Here is a 19319-nt window from a genome sequence, read left to right on the forward strand (position 1 = left end):
CATAAAGATTTTTGGTCGTAAATATTGAACAACTTTAATATTTACGATTGTCGGCCCCGACCCTTTTCAAAGTGAATTATTGGGACAAGTTCACTCTTAACACACCTCAGACCACAGGATAATCTTATAGGATAATCTTATAAAATATAAGATAATCTGGTGTTTGCTGTCTTTGGTCAGGAAAAGTGAAAATCGGGACAAAAAAATCCAGATTATCTTTAAATGTGTACCCCACTTAATAGGAAACCAAGTCCAAACACAGCTGAGTTTGATCAGATCTCTAAACTGTGCAGACATGAAAGCTGATGTAATTATTGACATCTCATTAGCTACCAGTGTTAGCTGAACTGTCATTGGAAGTAAACATGTCAGCAAAATCCAAAAGTTACCTGTCCTCACATACAGTCGAAAAATATACTTAGAGCTTAGAGATGAAGCTGAAAAAATTACATCTCAATCGTTGTAATGCTATGGACTGATTCTGATTTTATTCAATTGTTTTTTGGCTGCATGAATTGATTTTCAGACAACAAAACATTGATAAATAGAATTGACTCGATATATTGTCCCACCCTAAATATGTTAATTACATAAATAAATTAATCTGTGACTTACACTTGGCATTATCAATCTCAATGGATAGATGGCAGCTATAAGCTAATAGTAGCTAATGACTGGTGTGTGGAATTAACTCTTTAATAAATTTCAGGCAGTGTCAGAAATTCCATAACATACTGAGCAGCAGGATAAACAGAATGTGAGATGTTTTAGTATGACAAAACTGTAGTATGTGAAATGCATAATATTCACATACTGCCATCATAAGTCATTAAACCAATATGGAAAAACCTACATAACAATATTCCAAATTTGCACTCAAACTAATATGCAATAGCTTTTGGTGTTTACTATCATGTCAACAGTGTAAGACCTAGACTGCGTGGTTAAAAGTCTCTCCAGTACTGGATTTCCAGAGGCTTTAAACAACTGGAAAACTTGGCTCCAGTTTCATACTGTGCAAAACTAGACATGAAAGCATATTAGCTGAATCAGTGAGATACCCATAAATCAACACCAGAGCGGATCAAGTGAAACAATGTTTATTTCGTCTTTTGTTTTGACATCATTGAACGAACACAGCAGCACTTTCCCTTCGACAAATATGCAGTGGCCAATATAGGATTATATTACTCAAACTCACTATTACAGGTTTTTCTCTGGCAACGATTTCATTAGAGGAACTTGACGGAACACTAAAAACATGATAGACTTTGGCATGTGGACAGAATGACAGGTTTACAACTAGGAGCAACAGCCAACTGTGGTTTTTATTGTCCACAGCGTGAACACATTGAGTAACTGAGATGTAATCTGTGCCTCCTTTGTTCACATAACTTTAATCTTACACCTATTATTGTTATTATAACCACATAATTTAATAACACAACAATTTTTGCACACTTATTTATGCATACTTCCTTAATTATCATCTGTTTTCTAGTATATATTGTACAAATTGCTGTTCTAAGTGTTTTAATAGTGTTTTAATATGTATATTTGGTGTATAGATAGATATTTTATTTGGTATTTTCTATTGTTTTATTTGGTATTTTTATTTCACTATTTTTAATTGTACAGCTGTTTTTATGTCTTTTTAATCTATTCTTGTATTTTCGTCTATCATTTTGCTTTTTGTATTCTTCTGTACAACACTGTTTTTAATTGTACAGCTGTTTTATGTCTTTAATCTATTCTTGTATTTTATTCTTTTATTTAGTTTTTTCCCCTGTAAGTCGCTTTGGAAAAAAGCGTCTGCCAAATGCATAAATGTAAATGTAAATAACTCCTGCTTCTTTTTTATTATACTTGAATGGAGTGACTGTTACACAAAAAAAATTTCCCCTGGGGATTAATAAATTAGTCTGATTTTGATTAAACAATGTTGTGATTGTTTTGATTATAAACTGAACCAGCAAGATTGAAATGGACTCATCATATGGTGATCCTAAAAACACGACCTGCGCATTAAAATGTATGAAGCTACAGTTTGTGAATTTCTTAATCGTCCTCAAAAATCCCACATTGGTCTGAGCCTCCGCATTCCTACGTTACTATAAATGTGTCTCCGTCGAGTAAATGATAGCTCTTAATGCCGTGAAACTCAACTGGCATCTCAAATTAATGACTACTTCCCAAACCACCAACGACGACATTAGGGCAGATCTGGAAATACACTCCAGTGAGAGAAACACATTTGAAGCTTCTCTGGAACCCACGACCTGTGTTTTCCTCGAAGTGTAACTGACGGACAATAAACACTGAAATCCGGGGTCAAAACTGCAATGTTCCAGTCCAGAAACTAAGTATGTCCAGCTGAAATATGTCTGCCGGTGCTTCAGAATAACAGTCTTCTACATTACTCCATCATTCTACAAATAGACCCCGAGTGGAGCCTCAATTCCAAACTAGGTGCTGGCAGCTGCTGTTTAGTGTCTATGTGTGCATGTGTGTGTGAGAACGAGTTTGTATACATAGTAAGGGCCAAAGCTACCTCCTCTAAGAAGAGCTCCAAAACCGCAAATACCTTCCAAAGTCATTTATTCGCATTTGTCATTGAAAATCTCCTGAGAGAACACTGCCAATTTGGGCTTGATTCGATTTATTCATTACTTTCTTGATTTGTTTCTTACTTTATTTAGGGTTCGGCTCTGACGTAACGGAGCCAAACATTACACCAGGCGTCACGCAAATCCTCCAGAGCCTTTTCAATGTGCAACGCTGTCTGCAGGAAAATCACCTGTCCGTCGGTAGAGCTATGGTTGTATTCTCACCCGCTGGAAAGTAGCGCTGAGTGACAGAGGTACAATGGACAAAGGGCGGGTGCATAACAGGAAACACACGTAATTCTTCCTCCTGATTATAGTCACTGCAACGGTCCAGGGCGTTACATTTTGAGACCAGAGCTTCAGACTTAAACTGTTTTCTAGTGCCCACATTGACATGATAGTGTTTAGTAAAATCTGATTAAGGCTACAAAAACAACATTTTGAACAGAGATACAATGACTGCGATTTTCCTGATCTTATAGTTCCAACTTTGACTGCATCCAAACTTAACTTCTTTTATGGAAACTAATATATTTTCAAAATAAACACTTAAACACTCATTGTTGCTAATGCTGCTGCTACATGTACCATCACTTAAACTGTTACTGTTGCTGCATACTGTGAAATTAAGAAGTTATTTTATTATCTTTATTTTGCTTGCACATTTTTTTTGTTTCACTTAAGTTTTTACTGAAATTTTATAAACACATAGTTACCAAAAACAACAAAAAACAAACCTTGCTTGGGTACACTATATGACACGACATTCACACTATTCAGTCCTTCCACCATTCCGGGTTCTGTAATCGGTCCATTTATTCCATTTTTTGTCCATTTGTGCTTCTTGTAGTTGCAGTTTGTGAGTTTTGTTTGCACATTTTATGTTATTTTTTTTATTCTACCCTATTTACCTTTCATGTATTTTACGTCATATTTTATCCTTTTATCGTCTATGCTACAACACCGAGACCTGGGTAATTATATTTCGTTCTATCATGTACCACTGATCGAACGACAATAAAGCTGAGTCTGAGTTAATAAACAACTTTTACATTTTCTCCTGCAGTGCACGATGACATTTTCTCTCTCAAAAGATAAAGTGACAGAACTTTCCACACACATAAATCCAACGTACTGTATCCCTACGTGTCATTACTGCCATGTCAACACTGTAGCAGTCGCAAATGAGCAATTACTCGTGGCTCAGTTTAACACCTTGGCACCACCACCACAGAGACATGTGACGTTCATCTCACTTGGCAAGTCACCTCTGATAATTCTGTCGTCTCCTTCATTCACAGTGAGGATCTTTGACAGCAGTGTCATGTTAGCATTTGTGTGGGTGCGATGTTATCCACTTTTTTCCATTTTTGTAAAGCACTGTGAATTACCCTGTGTATGAATTGTGCTATACAAATAAATCTGCCTTGCCTTGCCACTGTTTCTAGAATGTGTGTGGGTTTGAGCTGCTGTGTGACACAGAGCTGACTCACCCCTCAGAGACCTGATCCAGGTCTACCATCTCTAACATCACAGATGAATGAATGAGAAAAAATTACCCAACTTTTATGTTCCTGTAATACATAGAAGACTTGTTGTTCTTTCTCCTGTACTGTTAGGAAAACAGACAATATCTGAGCTTATCGATAGTCAGGTTTTTAATTATTTGGCCCAGAGGCCTGTTTGATATCAGTTTTTGGTATTCCCCATCCCCAGTACTATGAAAATCCACATTGTAATATAAAAATTAGGCATGCACCCATGTACTGGCCAGATGATGGTATTGGCCGATATTGCTGATATTGGCCACGATAGGTATTGCCATATAAGATGTCTATTGACTGATGGCAGTGTTGCTTCATATTTTTTTTTCTAAGATTGAATCTGTGTTCAGGGCGACACGGTGGTGCAGTGGTTAACACTCGTGCCTCACAGCAAGAAGGTCCTCGGTTTGATTCCAACACCAGTCGACGGGGGGTGGGACCTTTCTGTGTGGAGTTTGCATGTTCTCCCCGTGTCTGCGTGGGTTCTCTCCGGGTACTCCGGCTTCCTCCCACCATCCAAACACATGCACTAATAGGTTAATTGTAGGGCTGCACGATTTTGGCAAAAAAAAAAATCCCGATTTTTTCCTCTAAAAACTCGATTTTCGATTTCTATTTCGATTTTTGGGTATAACTACAAAAGACAACAGCAGTCAGCATGTCGTTTTCATGAGCAGCCCACAATGCAAGCCACTGCTCTGACCTCAAAGCTGTGATGGGATCACGTGATGAACCCACAGTTTTGTTTTGTTTTTTCTCTTCATTAAATCTTTAAAATGAAGTAGAGTATACAAACAATGTATACAACAAGAAAATAACATAAGTTTGTCAGGGGGAATACACTATAATAAAATGTCCAAATCAGAGCAAATACTTATGTTTTTTATAGCCTTTTTGTTTCCACATTTATCTAACAGCTTTAAATAAAGTTCAACATCTTACAAAATATAAATAATATTTGGTTTTGTGTTAAAGAACTTACATTTGTGAATGAAAAATTAGGCAAGTAAGAGGACTAAATTAATTATTTAAAAAAAAAAAAAGTTTTTTTTTTTCCCCCTTTTCTGGGTATCTGGTCCACAGCAGTGATACCAGTGTCAGTCAGTGACAGGCATCAGTCGTGCGTGCGTGGACCAGGTTAATATGAGTGATCCACATGTGGTTCTATTTAAACTGAGGGATCTGTGTGTGGAACAGACCGACCCAGGACACGCTGGAGGGATTCTATCCTGGAGCTGGTGGATGTGTGTGGGCACAGGGCTGTGTGGGCTCCTCTGCTGAGGCTGATGACCCCGAGACCCAGACCCGGTTCGGAAGAAGACAGTACGGTACGGATCCGGGACAACGGAAGATGAGTGATCCCCATCTCGCTATATTTCAATTGCGGGATCCCTGCGTGAAGCCACGGCTTATATTGCTATAAGTACTGCGGGCTCATGAACAGATTTAACGTCTGTGGTCATTACACGGACTTCTGTGACAGACCGCTGTCACAGGAAGAGCCTACGGTAGCCCGCGGGCGCGTGGAGGCGCGCGGCCCGGAGGCAGAAGAAAGATGAAATCGATTTTACGATTTCCCTTTTTTAAAAATCGTCCTAATTAAAAAATCCGATTTCGATTTAAAATCGATTAATCGTGCAGCCCTAGTTAATTGGTTAATCTAAATTGCCCATAGGTGTGAATGTGAGAGTGATTGTTTGTCTCTATATGTCAGCCCTGCGATGAACTGGCGACTTGTCCAGGGTGTACCCTGCCTTCGCTCCTATGTAGCTGGGATAGGCTCCAAGCGACCCCCGTGACCCTAGTGAGGATAAAGCGGGTTCAGAAAATGAATGAATGAATGAATCTGTGTTCATTCAAAGACAATGTGGTGAAGGGCCGGAAGACTCTAAAATAGTAACTTTTTTATATTTATATAGTACAATTATATTTTATGAGAGGAGTAAATAATAACAGAAAGTAATGCAGCTATCAGTATCAGCTATTGTCCAAAATGTCATTTTAAATATCTGTATCAGTATTGGCCAAGAATTTTGCTATCAGTAAAATATATTTAATGTGTTACTGCTGACAATGTAGACCAACACAACAAATGAAAACTTAATGTTAAAGTTTTAATGACCACACATGCATTTCTCAGTCTCTGTGTTAAGATCCAGTCTGGAAATATGTGAAGTATGAACAGCAGTAAAAAGAAAGATTTCAGAGGAAAAAACAGCTTCTATAAACTAAAAAGTGGTCGTACTTAGTGTGACCTCCCTTTGCACTTAACATGTCTTTAACATTTTAGTTCAGACAATATGAGATTTATTGCATTAATTTTATGATATTTAATACAACATGTCAGATGTCTCTAATTGTTTATGCTGTTTCTTGTCATGGGGTCAGGGGTCACACTAAATAGTGACTTTAACTTTTATAACACATTTAGTTCAGTTTTTTGTCTTTTAAAGCTGTGCATATATTTCCTATATTTTCTGGTTGTATCTGAAGAAAAGAGAATGAGAAATAAATATGTATACTCATTTTAATTCTGTAAAAACAACAAACCTAGAGGTGGCCTCAAACTTCTGCCCAATACTGTATATACATTATTCTCTATGTAATGAGACCATAAATCTGGATGCAGACAGTGTTGTGTTATCGCACACAAAATTGAATAAAATGGTAAACGATTGTAATTCTTCTTCTCCTGTTGTCCCAGATTGTACCCAGACATTAGATTTTATTAAAGTTAATAAAATACAGGAGTGCCACTTGTGCAAATATGAATTTCAGCCTGAACTTAAAAATGGCTACAGCAACTGCCAGAAGGATCTTAGAACTTCCTTATAGGGTCCTAAAAGGTCACTAGAGGGGTCAGAGGTCACCACTGCTGGACACCAAAGGCTGTTCATTCATGTCACACCCACTGAAGAGTCACCGTGTTCGTCTGTATCATGGGGGTTTATCCACTGTGCCACCAAAGGACAATGGGAGACGTAATCACAGAGTATGATGAATATCTTTGGGACATTAATATCGCATTTTTCAGACACAGAATGGGATAAAATTTACTTTGTTTGAGGCCTGATTTAGCAACACAAATGCATCCATAAAATGAGCAGGAAAATGCAGCTCATGTTAACTGCAGTAAAATAATTTTGGCTTACGGTAAAAACATGATATTAGTGGATTATTATTTCATTAAGCCAGCCATCCTCATAATGCTCATGACTACACCTACGTAAGAGACAGCAGATGAACCCTTCCATACCACTAGCACACCAGCTTTGTAAGGAGGACCTTTGCAAACACTTACAAACAGAAACCTATAATATACTGCACTGATAAATGACCTGATTGCCATTTTATTTTAGAGCCACAGCCATATAAAGTATCCTTCAATTCTTTTTGGAGCTGTGTCTACAGAAAACAATTTTCCAATCCAACCACCAGCCCTGACTCTCCTATCCGCTGAGACAAGTACATTCAGGCCAAAGAAACACATCAAACACACCCTGCACACAACCCCTTGTACACATAGACACACTGAGTCAACAACAGCCATGGTAACTCAGATATAAGTGCTGTTTGGGCACAACCATTTTTCCCTTGGCAGGCCATGAAGCATTTGCAGACCCTTCACAAGCACACACACACGCACACACTCACACTGGTTCAGTCACTGTGCAAACATAATTCATGACTAACATTTCCTTTGTTTTGCACTTTTTGTTCCCGACACCCATTATTACAGGTCAGCTGACTTATCTGTGCTGCACAACAATACCGTTGTCCTTTTAAATGCATTTTAATATAAACATTCACACAGTGCTTGATGAAGTTTACCATTTTACCAAGTCGGTAAACTACAATGTTAGCACCTCTCCCTCACAGTTAGAAGGTTCTGAGTTTGAAGGTGTTTTCAGATCCGTGCTGTACCTGAATATGCTCACACCTTTCCTGCAGATGTTGCGTTCACAAGCACGTACCTCTGCCCATACGTGAGTATGAGTGGGTGTTACAGGGATGAAACAGTAGGTGGCGGTGTGGAAGGAATTCTGTCGCTATCCTACAAATACGGAAGTCAGAAGAAGACAAACTCTTAGGTTATCAACCTGTTGACTGACTGTTATGTTCATTTGTCTACAACAGCAGCAATACTTTTCTATCTGTTAGCCTGTTTGAGGCAAAGTGAAGAGGAGCGACCTTCATTGTTCCTGATACATCACAGAGTGGTTTGGTCGATAAGGCGAGCCTGTGCTGCACACATCCGAGGCCTTTTCAGGAGACAATAAAAGCACCATCTATGGTCTCGTGGTGATTAGGTCACTTCCGGTCTTGGGTACAGATTGCTTTCATACGGCAATGTACCGTACTGGAATCCATATGGTCCGAACCCAGGACTACCTTCTCAGCTGGACTCGGGTATGGTACTCACACACAGACAGTTTTCATTCACATTGATAAAATTAAGTAGACTTTAGGTGTAATGTATTTGGATATGGACTCAGATACCCAGTGTGAAAATGCCCTGATTCTCAGTCGGACCTGAGCCTCAATCACAGAAGTGTTGAGTTTACCTGCTCCAGGTCCTCTGGTTTCCCCCATCATTAAAAACAGGTACATATGGGTTAATTCTCCTGTCAGTACCCTTGACTCCCTGAGGAGTTCGTCCCTGAGCAGCTTCAATGTCAGCTCCTTGCTCCTAATGTGTGCTAATGCTAATGCTCGCTACTGTGTGTATTAGGATGGGTAAAAATTTCCTTTCAGGGGACAGTGAAGTGAGTTAACCTTTTCTTATACCTTGTTGTTGCTCAGCATTAGCTCACCTTTGACCCCTTTGCACTGCTGTATTTCCACCTCTTTTGTCCATATATGGTCACCTCTAGCTCCAAAAAGCCAACATGGTAATAGCCAAATAGCAAACTACTGATTTCAGAAACCAATGGGTGATGTCACGCTTCCTCCATCTACTAATCATAGAGTTTGCAGTATTCTTAAATTCTGGTGTTTTTCCCTTTAATTTCAGCTCCCGCAGCCTTAAGAGTCATATGTTGCACAATGCAATGTTTTCAGTCTAAGGCCTTGTAGGTTTAACCTTGTTTGTATATGATTTTATTAAATGATGCAGGTGCTTGCTCTTTATCCAAATAAAAATCCTAGACTTTGTCAAAACTGCTATCTTTTTCCCTAAGACCTTGACTTAATGCACTTTTATACTTGCATGCCTACTTTTTTGGTTGAGATTGTTCATTTTATTAAATAAAATAAGTATATAATTAAATATATTTTATTAAATGTATGAATGAATGAATGCATAATTCGCAGTAAATTATGTTTTACTGACAGAAACGTTTTCAAAACATATGAAAATCACAAAAATGCATGAATATCACATGAAGTTGCACTAGAATCATTCCAGTACCAACCAGTTAGTGAAATCATATCCAATTTTTTCTATGCTTTCCTTGTGTATTTCTTATCTTACAAGATTATGTGCCTTTGAGCATACTCTAAAATTCAACAATGAGATAAACTTTTTTCCATACTTTATAAAGACTTTCACAGAAAATTCCAGACTTTTCGAGACTTTCAAGACCTGCACAAGCACCCTGACAATACACAGAGAAAACACAGTAGTATGGAAAGACAAGCAGCCAACGGGCACAGCTACATATCATCATGGCGTGAAATCAGTATTAAAGAATCTATCTGTCAGCAACGTATAATTCCACTGCAGCGAGAATAAAGAGGCGATGTGTGTGTTTAGTCTGAACAGGGACACCTCTAAAGAGAGAGCTCCCTCTTTCTGACCACATTCCTCACATTTCTACATTCCTATAATCACTTCAGGATCATACACAAACACAGAGAAAGAAAGAGATGCTTGTGAAAGACAGAAAAAGAACATTCAAAGCTGGCTGATGTGAACTTATTGTGAAACCGATGTTGCAAAAGTTTACACATGTCATCCATGTCTTTCACTGGCAATCACACAACTACGGGGAATTCAGCCCAAGCCGCAGTATTTGCTGATCAAATACTCCACCGCATCTCGCCTTATCTGTCCGTGTCAATTTGCTGGGCACACTTTAAAGCTTCTTTGGTTACTAAGAATGGTGTTTCTCAAGGAACGCCAACAAACTCACTTGGATTTATTACAATTATGACAAGCAGGCTGATAAGAAGCTATCCGAAACGATAATATCAGAAAAAGTCAATGAAATAAACATCATATCTGTAACATCGGTATTAGTCCACTTAAGATGTTTTTCACTTAGATTTGTTATTGTTGAAAAGTGAATACAGTCTGGCATAAATCGAGAATGATATCCAGAGTTTACCAAACAAACCAGCATCATAATTTATAGGGCAATGAAACTTAAACCAGAAAAAAATCCAAAGTTCAGGTGCAGAGGCAGTCTAAACCTTTGCACTGACAGACTCACCTGAAGCTGTCCCTGCCCTGACTTCCATAGCTGTCTGGTCTCTCCTGTCTTCGTCTGTACAAGTCAGAGTTTGACAACTCCTTCAGCCTCAGAGAGTTCATCTCCCCTTTGCCTCTCACCCTCCCTTCCTTCCTGACCGGCCACTTGATTTGGAAACACTCTGACCAAAGGAATGGGACGACTCCAGAACACAAGTGTGTTAATGTTTGAGCCAAATAAAAAAGTTTAATCCCTCCGTCGTTCGTTCCTTCAACGTCTCTCTGAGGGCACACACCGCTGTGGTTTTCTAGCCTGCACACCTAGTAACTACCTCTCGCTCCTCCTCCTCCTCCACCTCCTCCTCTCTCCTGCCTCAGGTAAAGGGAAAATGCCTCTGAGAAAATGAGACAAGGAAAAGAGCTACGAGGCGCTGCCCATTCTGGCCTCTGTCACCGCTGTTTACCTCCTACACTCTGCCTCATTCTTTCTGTCTGAAAAAAAAAGCATGAAATAAATAATAGAAAGAGTGAAAACAGATGAAGATATAAACATGCACACAACTGGAGCCAGTAGTGATTATCCTGACAAGGTTATTTGAGGTTAGCCCAATAGTTACAAGAGATATCTGACTAAAATGGGTAAAATATACATTAATTAACCAATGCATTCTTGTAAATAAACAATATATGCAGTTACCCTAAAAATGACTTATCCTCTTGAGACACTGCAATGTATTTTTGTCCTTTGTAGGGGCAAAGTTTCACAGCTTTACTTAAAAAAAACAAACAAAAACTGTCCACTGCAAAGGACATTCCATAAAAAAATGTATGCATCAGAAAAAAAAACTGTTGCATTATGCCGTTTCCAATTAAGACAATTACTTAATAGAAAAAGAAATCTGAAACATTTACTTTAGGATATATATATATATTTTAGGATATATGTGTTTCTATAGAATTGGACATAGTTAAGGTTATTTGAGGTTTAGTCAACAAGTATCAATTAATATATGATGTATGCATGATTTCATAACTAAAGATTTCACCAGAAAAATCACAAAACGGGTCATTTTTACACCCTTAAAAAGGTCCAGAGCATAAGATTTAAGGGGATGTCATCTTCATAATGTCTCCATTAGTCAATAATCTTATTAAAATGAATATTGTTGGGTTTTTGTTACCTTAGAAAGAGCTGATTACTACTATAGAAAGAGCAGGTCATCTTTCTTTATTATATTGTCACCATTAATGTGTATTTCTGTCACCTATGTTTGTTGAGGAGGGATTTCCTTAGTTTTTTGGGGATTTCTGTGTTGGGGGTTTTGGTTGCAAACTGCAACTTCACTCTCTCGGTGTGACTATATATGTTTTTGTTTCATGCAATTAACAATATAAACTATTAAATATTTGATGTTGATGAAATTCACAAAATGGAGAGATCAACATTTATACTGAGGCTGACACCTGAACTTCACATAATAAGATGGGGCAAGTGGATTAGTTTCTTTAAATACAATTAATGGGTGGTTTGTTTCATAGTCCTGTGAAATGTTATATAAACTGCTGCTCTAAAAATTAATTTAATTTCGTAACTTGATTGCTATTTCATAACTGTAACCTTAATTAGCATTACTATTAGATTGTGATGATTATCTGTTGCTGATTGTTGTTTGTTATGTTTTGTATGACAAAACGATAAATAACTAATAAAAACTAAGAGAGAAAAAAAAATTGGAAGTAAAAGTAGTCAGGTACTGGGTTAAATTAGACTCAATAATGAGGCAAAAAATTTAAATTTACGCCATACTGCTGCACAGTTCCTTAATGAGGTGTCTCATTTATGCAAAACTTTTTTTAGAGACAATGTGAAAGAACCAATACTGGAATCTGTCAGAGAAAACAAACACGCTGTGGGTTGATTAGAAGTGTGGGAACTGTTAACATACAAAATGAAGCTGCTCCACATGGAACGTCACCTATTATGACATATTTTCAACCCTTGATCACAAACTGCTCCTTGATTTGATTTCAGCATTTCTATTATAAACTGTACAATATTTTCCCCAAACACAACAAGCTATTGAGAAAGACAAAAATGTCAAAGTATGAATAATTCATTGGAGTATGTGGGATAAAGAGATCCTCCCCAAAAGACACAAGAACCCATGGAGGCAGATTTTCAGAGGCAGCTGAAAGTTGCCCTTTCAGACATATTTAATTAACACCAAGAGACTGTGGCATCTTCAGTGAAGGGCTGGGATTGGTCCGAGGACGTGGACGCCAAACAGGCAAAGTCAACAAGCAGACGAAGATGAAGTAGATGTAAACAGAACTCAGGGTGCAGGAGTGTAAAACAGAACACACGAGTGCAGACTAAAGACTGAACTGGAAAATAATTTAAGTGTAACAACACAGTACAATGAAACTGACATCAATAACATATTTTAGCATCATTTCAGCATCTGACTGGTGCTTGTTAGACCTCATTCTTTGTCTCCACTCACTTTAAGTATTATTATTATTACAGTAATAGTATATTATTATTACTATTATTAGTCTTATACTTCAGTTGTGGCATGAAGTTGACAGAATAGACATAAATATCGCTAATAAAAATCCTTCCTCAAGTCCAATTTCAATCTTGTGGTAGTCTTAATAATTATAATAACAAGTGATACCAGGCACAACAAACCCCACCCCTCGCACGTATTGTAGCTTATTTTGGCATCGATCCAGCTGATGTCATCATGTTTATGCGTGTGCTGATGTCAGCGTATCAATTGCCTCTAAATACGTGCCAAGTTTGAAATACATTGAAATAAAATTGATGTTTTTATAGACATGAAATTTCAGCCATTATACAAAAATGGGGGAAAAATTATTTTAAAAATTAATAAAAAATGTTTTAACTTTGATCTACTTTCCCCAAAATCTAATGACATCTATTCTAGGTCACTGGCAATCTATAAACCCATTTTAGTATGAATTCAACCAATAGTTTTGCCGCTAAAGTGTTAACAAACAAAGAAACAAACTGAACCAAAAACAAAACACCTGGTCTACCCTTTGGGGACCGGCTAATAATAATAATCTGCACTGGTATCAGCATCCCTGAAGAAACATATCGGTTAATCCCCGTTTAGCATCACAGCTGACCATGCTTAATCACCAATGCCAGATATGACCTCACGTCTAGATAAATAAACAGTTTTCATTTGGTTCCACTGATTAATGCGCTTTTTATTTCTTATTAAGTCCAGAGTATGTGTTTACCGGAGGCTAAATGTATCATTGAGCAGAACATGAGCCTGTCATTATAGATGATGTCAAAGTACTTATGAGTGGATTAATCCCACCTCACATACAGACAGATAATGCCCTATAAACAGTTCAGACCTCGGGCGTTCACCTTCCGCAGCTTGCCTTGGCCTGTTCAGCATTCCATACACACTGACACTAGTGGAAGCGTGAAAAGTGAAAATGTTTGGCTTCACATCCTGCTGCTGGGCAGTGTCACAGCTGACATGTCTGGGTTTGTCTTAACATCAGCCTTTAGGCCTCACAACTGACTTATACAGAGCAGCTGGACTCACATTTATCTTAATGACTGATTATCCCTTTAAAATTAACATCGGAACTAGAGTTGATTTAAATGTATTATCCTACTAAGCATTAAAAATAACTCTTCATTATCATCACACACAGCTGGAACAGACATTTCCTTCATTTGCCTGCAGCCCCTGAAACCACACTGAGTCTCTATGAAAACACTGCCATCATGTGGACAATAACAGTACTGCAGCTTTAAATGGCAAAACACATAAGTAGGAAAAAGTTGTTTTGGGTTAAAAATGTGAACTCAGTTTATCCACAACACAGGGTTCATACACTTTTTTCAAGGTCAAATTCAAGCACTTTTAAGGGCCATTTTCATTTTTTTTTCCAGCACAGCACCTTATCACTGAAATAAAATACATATCTACAGGAATACATACACTCAGGATTATTTCTTCACTTTTTATCACAATGATGTACATTATATTATGCTATAAACACCTAAAATTATGTTTCATAATGGCAAAAAGTTTAGAAATTAAAAGAGAACACAAAGTTTTATCCAAAAAAAAGGGAAGCCACTAGGTGTTCTTCAGACACACTCGCACCGAGACAAAGATTCAGTTACAAATGCTTGTGGAGTCGACCTGACAACACCTGGAAATTGTATTTTTTGAAAACTTTTATTTTAATTTTTTTTTTTTGCATCACCTCTCGGGAAGTACTTTGACTTGCCATCTAACCTGGCAGAGTTAATATTAAAGATAAATAACATCACAGAGTTACAATCGCAAGTACTTTCCAGACCTTGAAAACACAACATTGAAATTCAAGGATTTCAAGGATTTCAAACTGTGATAATAGTGCGTTGAATTACTTCTAAACATATTCTGAACATTGTTTTTGCAGAATTAAATGATATCCACTTCTTGTGTATACTTACTGTTGCATTACTTGTTTTTTGCTCTCAAGTATTTATCCTTTAAAGCTGTAAAATGCATAAAAACCTGTCCAATTTAAGAGCTTTTGACCCTTTTTTTTTGCAGAATTAAATGTAATCTCACCTGTAACTCTCATGAGGAAAATGGATGAATATAAATGATTTCCATTTCTTGCATAAATTTACTGCTGCATTATTGGTTTTTCATCCAATATTTATACTTTAAAGCCAAAAATGCATTAAAAAAACCTCCAATTTAAGAGCTTTTAACCATTGTTTGCATAGAAATAATAAGTTTCCATTTCTTGCATCTATTTTTTATTGCATTTCTTATTTTTGCTCTCTAATATTTATCCTTTTAAGTCAGTACATGTTCCTATTAGCTGTCCTTTTTGTAGACAAGCCATGAGAAATGAACATTGAGGTGCACAGCTCTAATAACAGCACACTGATGCAGTTTGTGTATCGAACATGAAGCAGGAAGTGGAGCCTACACTTACTACACCTGTCACTACATTTTCACTAGTAATAAAGTGAATAAAAAAGCAACTTACCGACGTGTTGTGTCAAACCGTTGTGAGGATATCTTAGCTGTTTGCTTAAGTTCCCTTTGCTGTCACTGCAAACACTCCCACTGCCTTTATCTCAGCCTGCATGGCCACATCACTTCCTGTGTGCTGTGACTGTGTGAATGTTTGTGTCCACTTGTGCCTATGTGTCAGTATCAGTATGTGTTCGCGTGGATGTGAAGAAGACACACAAGCTGCTATTCTGATTGGCTGCTGGCTCTAACGAAGAACGGGGGAAAGGTGTGAGATGGTGGAGGCTCGCTGAGATAAAAGCTGATGTAGATGATGTGTGAGGAGGCTTCGGTGACACCGGTTGGACAATCAACCAATTAGCGAGAACCTGCTGAGTCTCTCTTCTGCTTCCACTGACGAGGAGGAAACCCAGGCATCCACCACAAGCACAAACCTGCCTTCAAATTTACAACAAAGTACTGTCTCTGTGAAATTATTGCAGCACAAAAGCCCTCTTACTGTTTTGTAACTGAGTGTATAGTTCAGTTAAACAACAGAACAGCCTGAAAAGTTTCAAAACAAGGTGAATAATCAAGACTGGGATGACGAAATGTGAGGGGTTTATGTTATAATGCAAATGTTAATACCACATTTAAAGGAGTCATTTTTTGCTTTTTTAAATGGAATTATGCATTTTAAAACATTTCCCTGTGGTCTACATAAATTGTAAATGCTCTGCTTGGGTCTGAATTCTTCATTAATTCAACTCCACAGGTCCATCTTCAACCCTATTTCTGAGTAATGACACCAGAAAGGTCGTTTTGAGCGCTGGCCCTTTAAATGCACATGACCCCACCCCCTCCAGGTTGTTGACCGTGCTTTCTGTCCCGTTCAGCCACTTGAGTTCGTTAATACAACCAACAACTGAACATTTTAGGTAATCGGCTCGAAGTTTCAACATGTTTTCAGTATGGACTACAACACTACTACAATTATGTCGTACTCAGATAAATATTCATCAGAAGTCTTGACCTTATATGTGCAAATGTTGTGATGTAACTAGTTATTAAATGTAACAAATTAAGAAGGAATTAAAACTGGTTGAAGAAATCCACTCAATTTTTGACAAAATGAATAAAAAAAGTAGCTCTGCAGCACCTGGAGGGTTCAAATTCAAAATTTTTGAACTATTAGGGTCCAAATACACAAAAAAATGAACCAAAGACTAATAAAAGTGGGTTTAGCAAAATATGACCCCTTTAAGACTAGCGAAAACAAGAATGTGTTCAAGAGCTGCTTTAAAGAGGTTATATGTAGTATTTTTACAGTTGTGGGAAAAATTATTAGACCATCAAAAGTCACAAAAAACAATGGTTATACAATCAAGTACTAACTCCTGTGTGTATCATGTGACTAAAACAGACATAAAAGAAAACATGAAATGCCTAAAAGCACTGTTTTTGTCAGTACAATGTCATAGATATTGATGTAAGAACTGAAGTGATTTTGGTTATTATCAAGAAAACATGGAAAATGTTTAGATATCAGCTCTGAAATTAAACTATTATGAGCTATTTTTGCTGTTATCATTATATTTATCCAAACAAATGTACCTTTAGTTGTACCAGGCATTAAAATGAACAAGAAATTGAAGAAAACAAGGGGTGGTCTAATAATTTTTTCCGCGACTACATTATAATATAGAAAAAATTACCTACAAGTGTGATTAGAGTGTTTAGAATAAAGATGCAAAACACTGTGTTGCTGCGATGAGAAGCAATTAAGTACATTTTACTTATATAGCACTGGATAAAAAGAATATATATGGATAAAAAACACAAAATAATTTACTGGAAAATATTCTACATAGTGCAGCCCATTGGTAAAATAAATCCAAGCATCATAAAAATCAATAAAACAACACGAAACAATGAAATGTAAGACTATAAATGTTCCACTCTAACTAAAAGCTTGCCTAAATAAAAAGGTCTTTATCTGCTTAAAGGAGTTGACTGAATCAGCAACGATGTAAAAGCAAAGGGAATGTGTTCAACAGTCTGGAAGGAACTATGCCCCCGTGATCTACAACGAGTACAAAGGACTCTAAGTGATCTCTGACCAGAAGACCTGGATTGAACTGAATTTATTCATTCTTAATCTGGATGACCACTAGAGGGAGTAGTTTGTCACTCTACTGGTTTCCCATGGTGAAAGTCAACTAATGTCAAGGCCAGTTGAGGACGACAACCGCAAAGAAACAACTTTCAGTCAAAGAGAGTGACAAAGTTACAGCTAAGCTACACATTAAAGCAGTACGAAAAGAATCAAAGTGGTGCTATTTTTTACAGACAGAAGAAGCCAGAGGGGAAGGGTTTGTTAAATACTGCCTTATTATGTAAAGTTCTCGCTCCCTTGTCTTATTTAGGAAAAAAATACTGCATTTTATCACTGAGGAAATATAAATAGTCTGACACAACTGTTTCATTGTAGTCATAGATGCAGCTGGGAGCATTTGAGAAGCACTGCACATCCTGTTGTTCCATAGTTCCTTCTGCCTATAGTCATGCAATGGTTTGTATATTACACATACTGTATGTATAGTTACAACACTTTCACTGTGTTTATATACGGTGCAACACTGTCTACCCTCCAGAACATAAGACACATAATGTAACCATGGCAACATTAGACAATTAGACTACAGTATACACATTTTACTTGGAAAATTTCACATACCGTAAAGTAAATATGCCAAAACACGCCCAAATTTTAAAGTCTTTATGACTGAATTTGAAAAATATATTAAATCACTGGAATTTATCTTTAACAAGAAAAGCACAAACACTGACAATTTATAAAGAATTCTTTAAAATGGACTGAATGTACTCTCTGATGTATTTTTTTTTTCTTAGATATTTATAATTTAAGTCATTATTAGTATTATTTGTCTTTTTTTCTCTTTGTGTCTGTTAGCCTTTGCATTATGTTAATGTATTTGTTTGGACGATTTTTCCTTTTGACATCTTGAGGGTTGTTCAAAAGTTCTTGATGTTTTGTGTACACATATATTTTCAATAAAGTTGGGGGGAAAAAATCATTAAAAAAAAGAAGACTACAGTATACATTATGTCAGCTGATAAGTCACAATAAATACATGTAAAAGCATTGAAATGAATATAAGAGCAGGAGTTAAGAAATCAACATGACAATATGACGCCAGAAAGTGTTATTATACATCTCTTTATAAGACTTTATCTTTATCTACTATATAGCAGTTCCTATTTGTGCATTTTATTTCCTTATTTATCAAGTTCCAGCAAACATTACACTCAGTTTTTATTAAAAGTAGGAACCAAACTGTTTTGCTCACTCAACAATGCCTCAAAAATCTAAAGCAAAATAGTATAATAGTCTGTACTGTTAGTTCACTTGAATTAAGCAAATGCAGACTGAGATATAGACAGATATTTTACACATTTTCTGATTATTTCCAAATGGAGAATTCAAAATAACAACAGATGGGTTAAAAGGATAAAACTGAAACTGAGGTGAGATACTCAGAACAGCAGGATCTTTGGACGTTCTGATAATTCTCCACTAAAACTCATCATCTGCTAGTGATTTACCACCAGGTTCTCCACAAACATACAGTGTGACATAGAAGAGAGGTGACTGTCATCCAGGCCTGTCATAGATGACTCTCCACACTGACCAAAACCATCTATCTGAGACCAAACGGAT

At 37.1% G+C, this 19319-nt stretch overlaps 1 protein-coding gene across 3 annotated transcripts in view; it reads right to left on the reverse strand.

The window, feature by feature from the left end:
* Window positions 1–19319, reverse strand: part of lims2 (LIM and senescent cell antigen-like domains 2) — a 51547-nt gene that overhangs the window by 24957 nt on the left and 7271 nt on the right. The window contains exon 1 of one of the 3 annotated variants that reach the window (XM_030125439.1): window positions 10585–10862. The exons of 1 other annotated variant lie outside the window; for it this stretch is intronic. In XM_030125439.1, the coding sequence (XP_029981299.1) occupies window positions 10585–10685 (101 nt within the window). In that variant the 5' untranslated portion in view covers window positions 10686–10862. Of the gene's footprint in view, window positions 1–10584; window positions 10865–19319 lie in introns of those variants that run through there. One more of the 3 variants, XM_030125438.1, reaches the window with a different exon arrangement.

The sequence above is a fragment of the Sphaeramia orbicularis genome, chromosome 21 (assembly GCF_902148855.1).
Source record: "Sphaeramia orbicularis chromosome 21, fSphaOr1.1, whole genome shotgun sequence".
In the NCBI taxonomy this organism is placed as follows: domain Eukaryota; kingdom Metazoa; phylum Chordata; class Actinopteri; order Kurtiformes; family Apogonidae; genus Sphaeramia; species Sphaeramia orbicularis.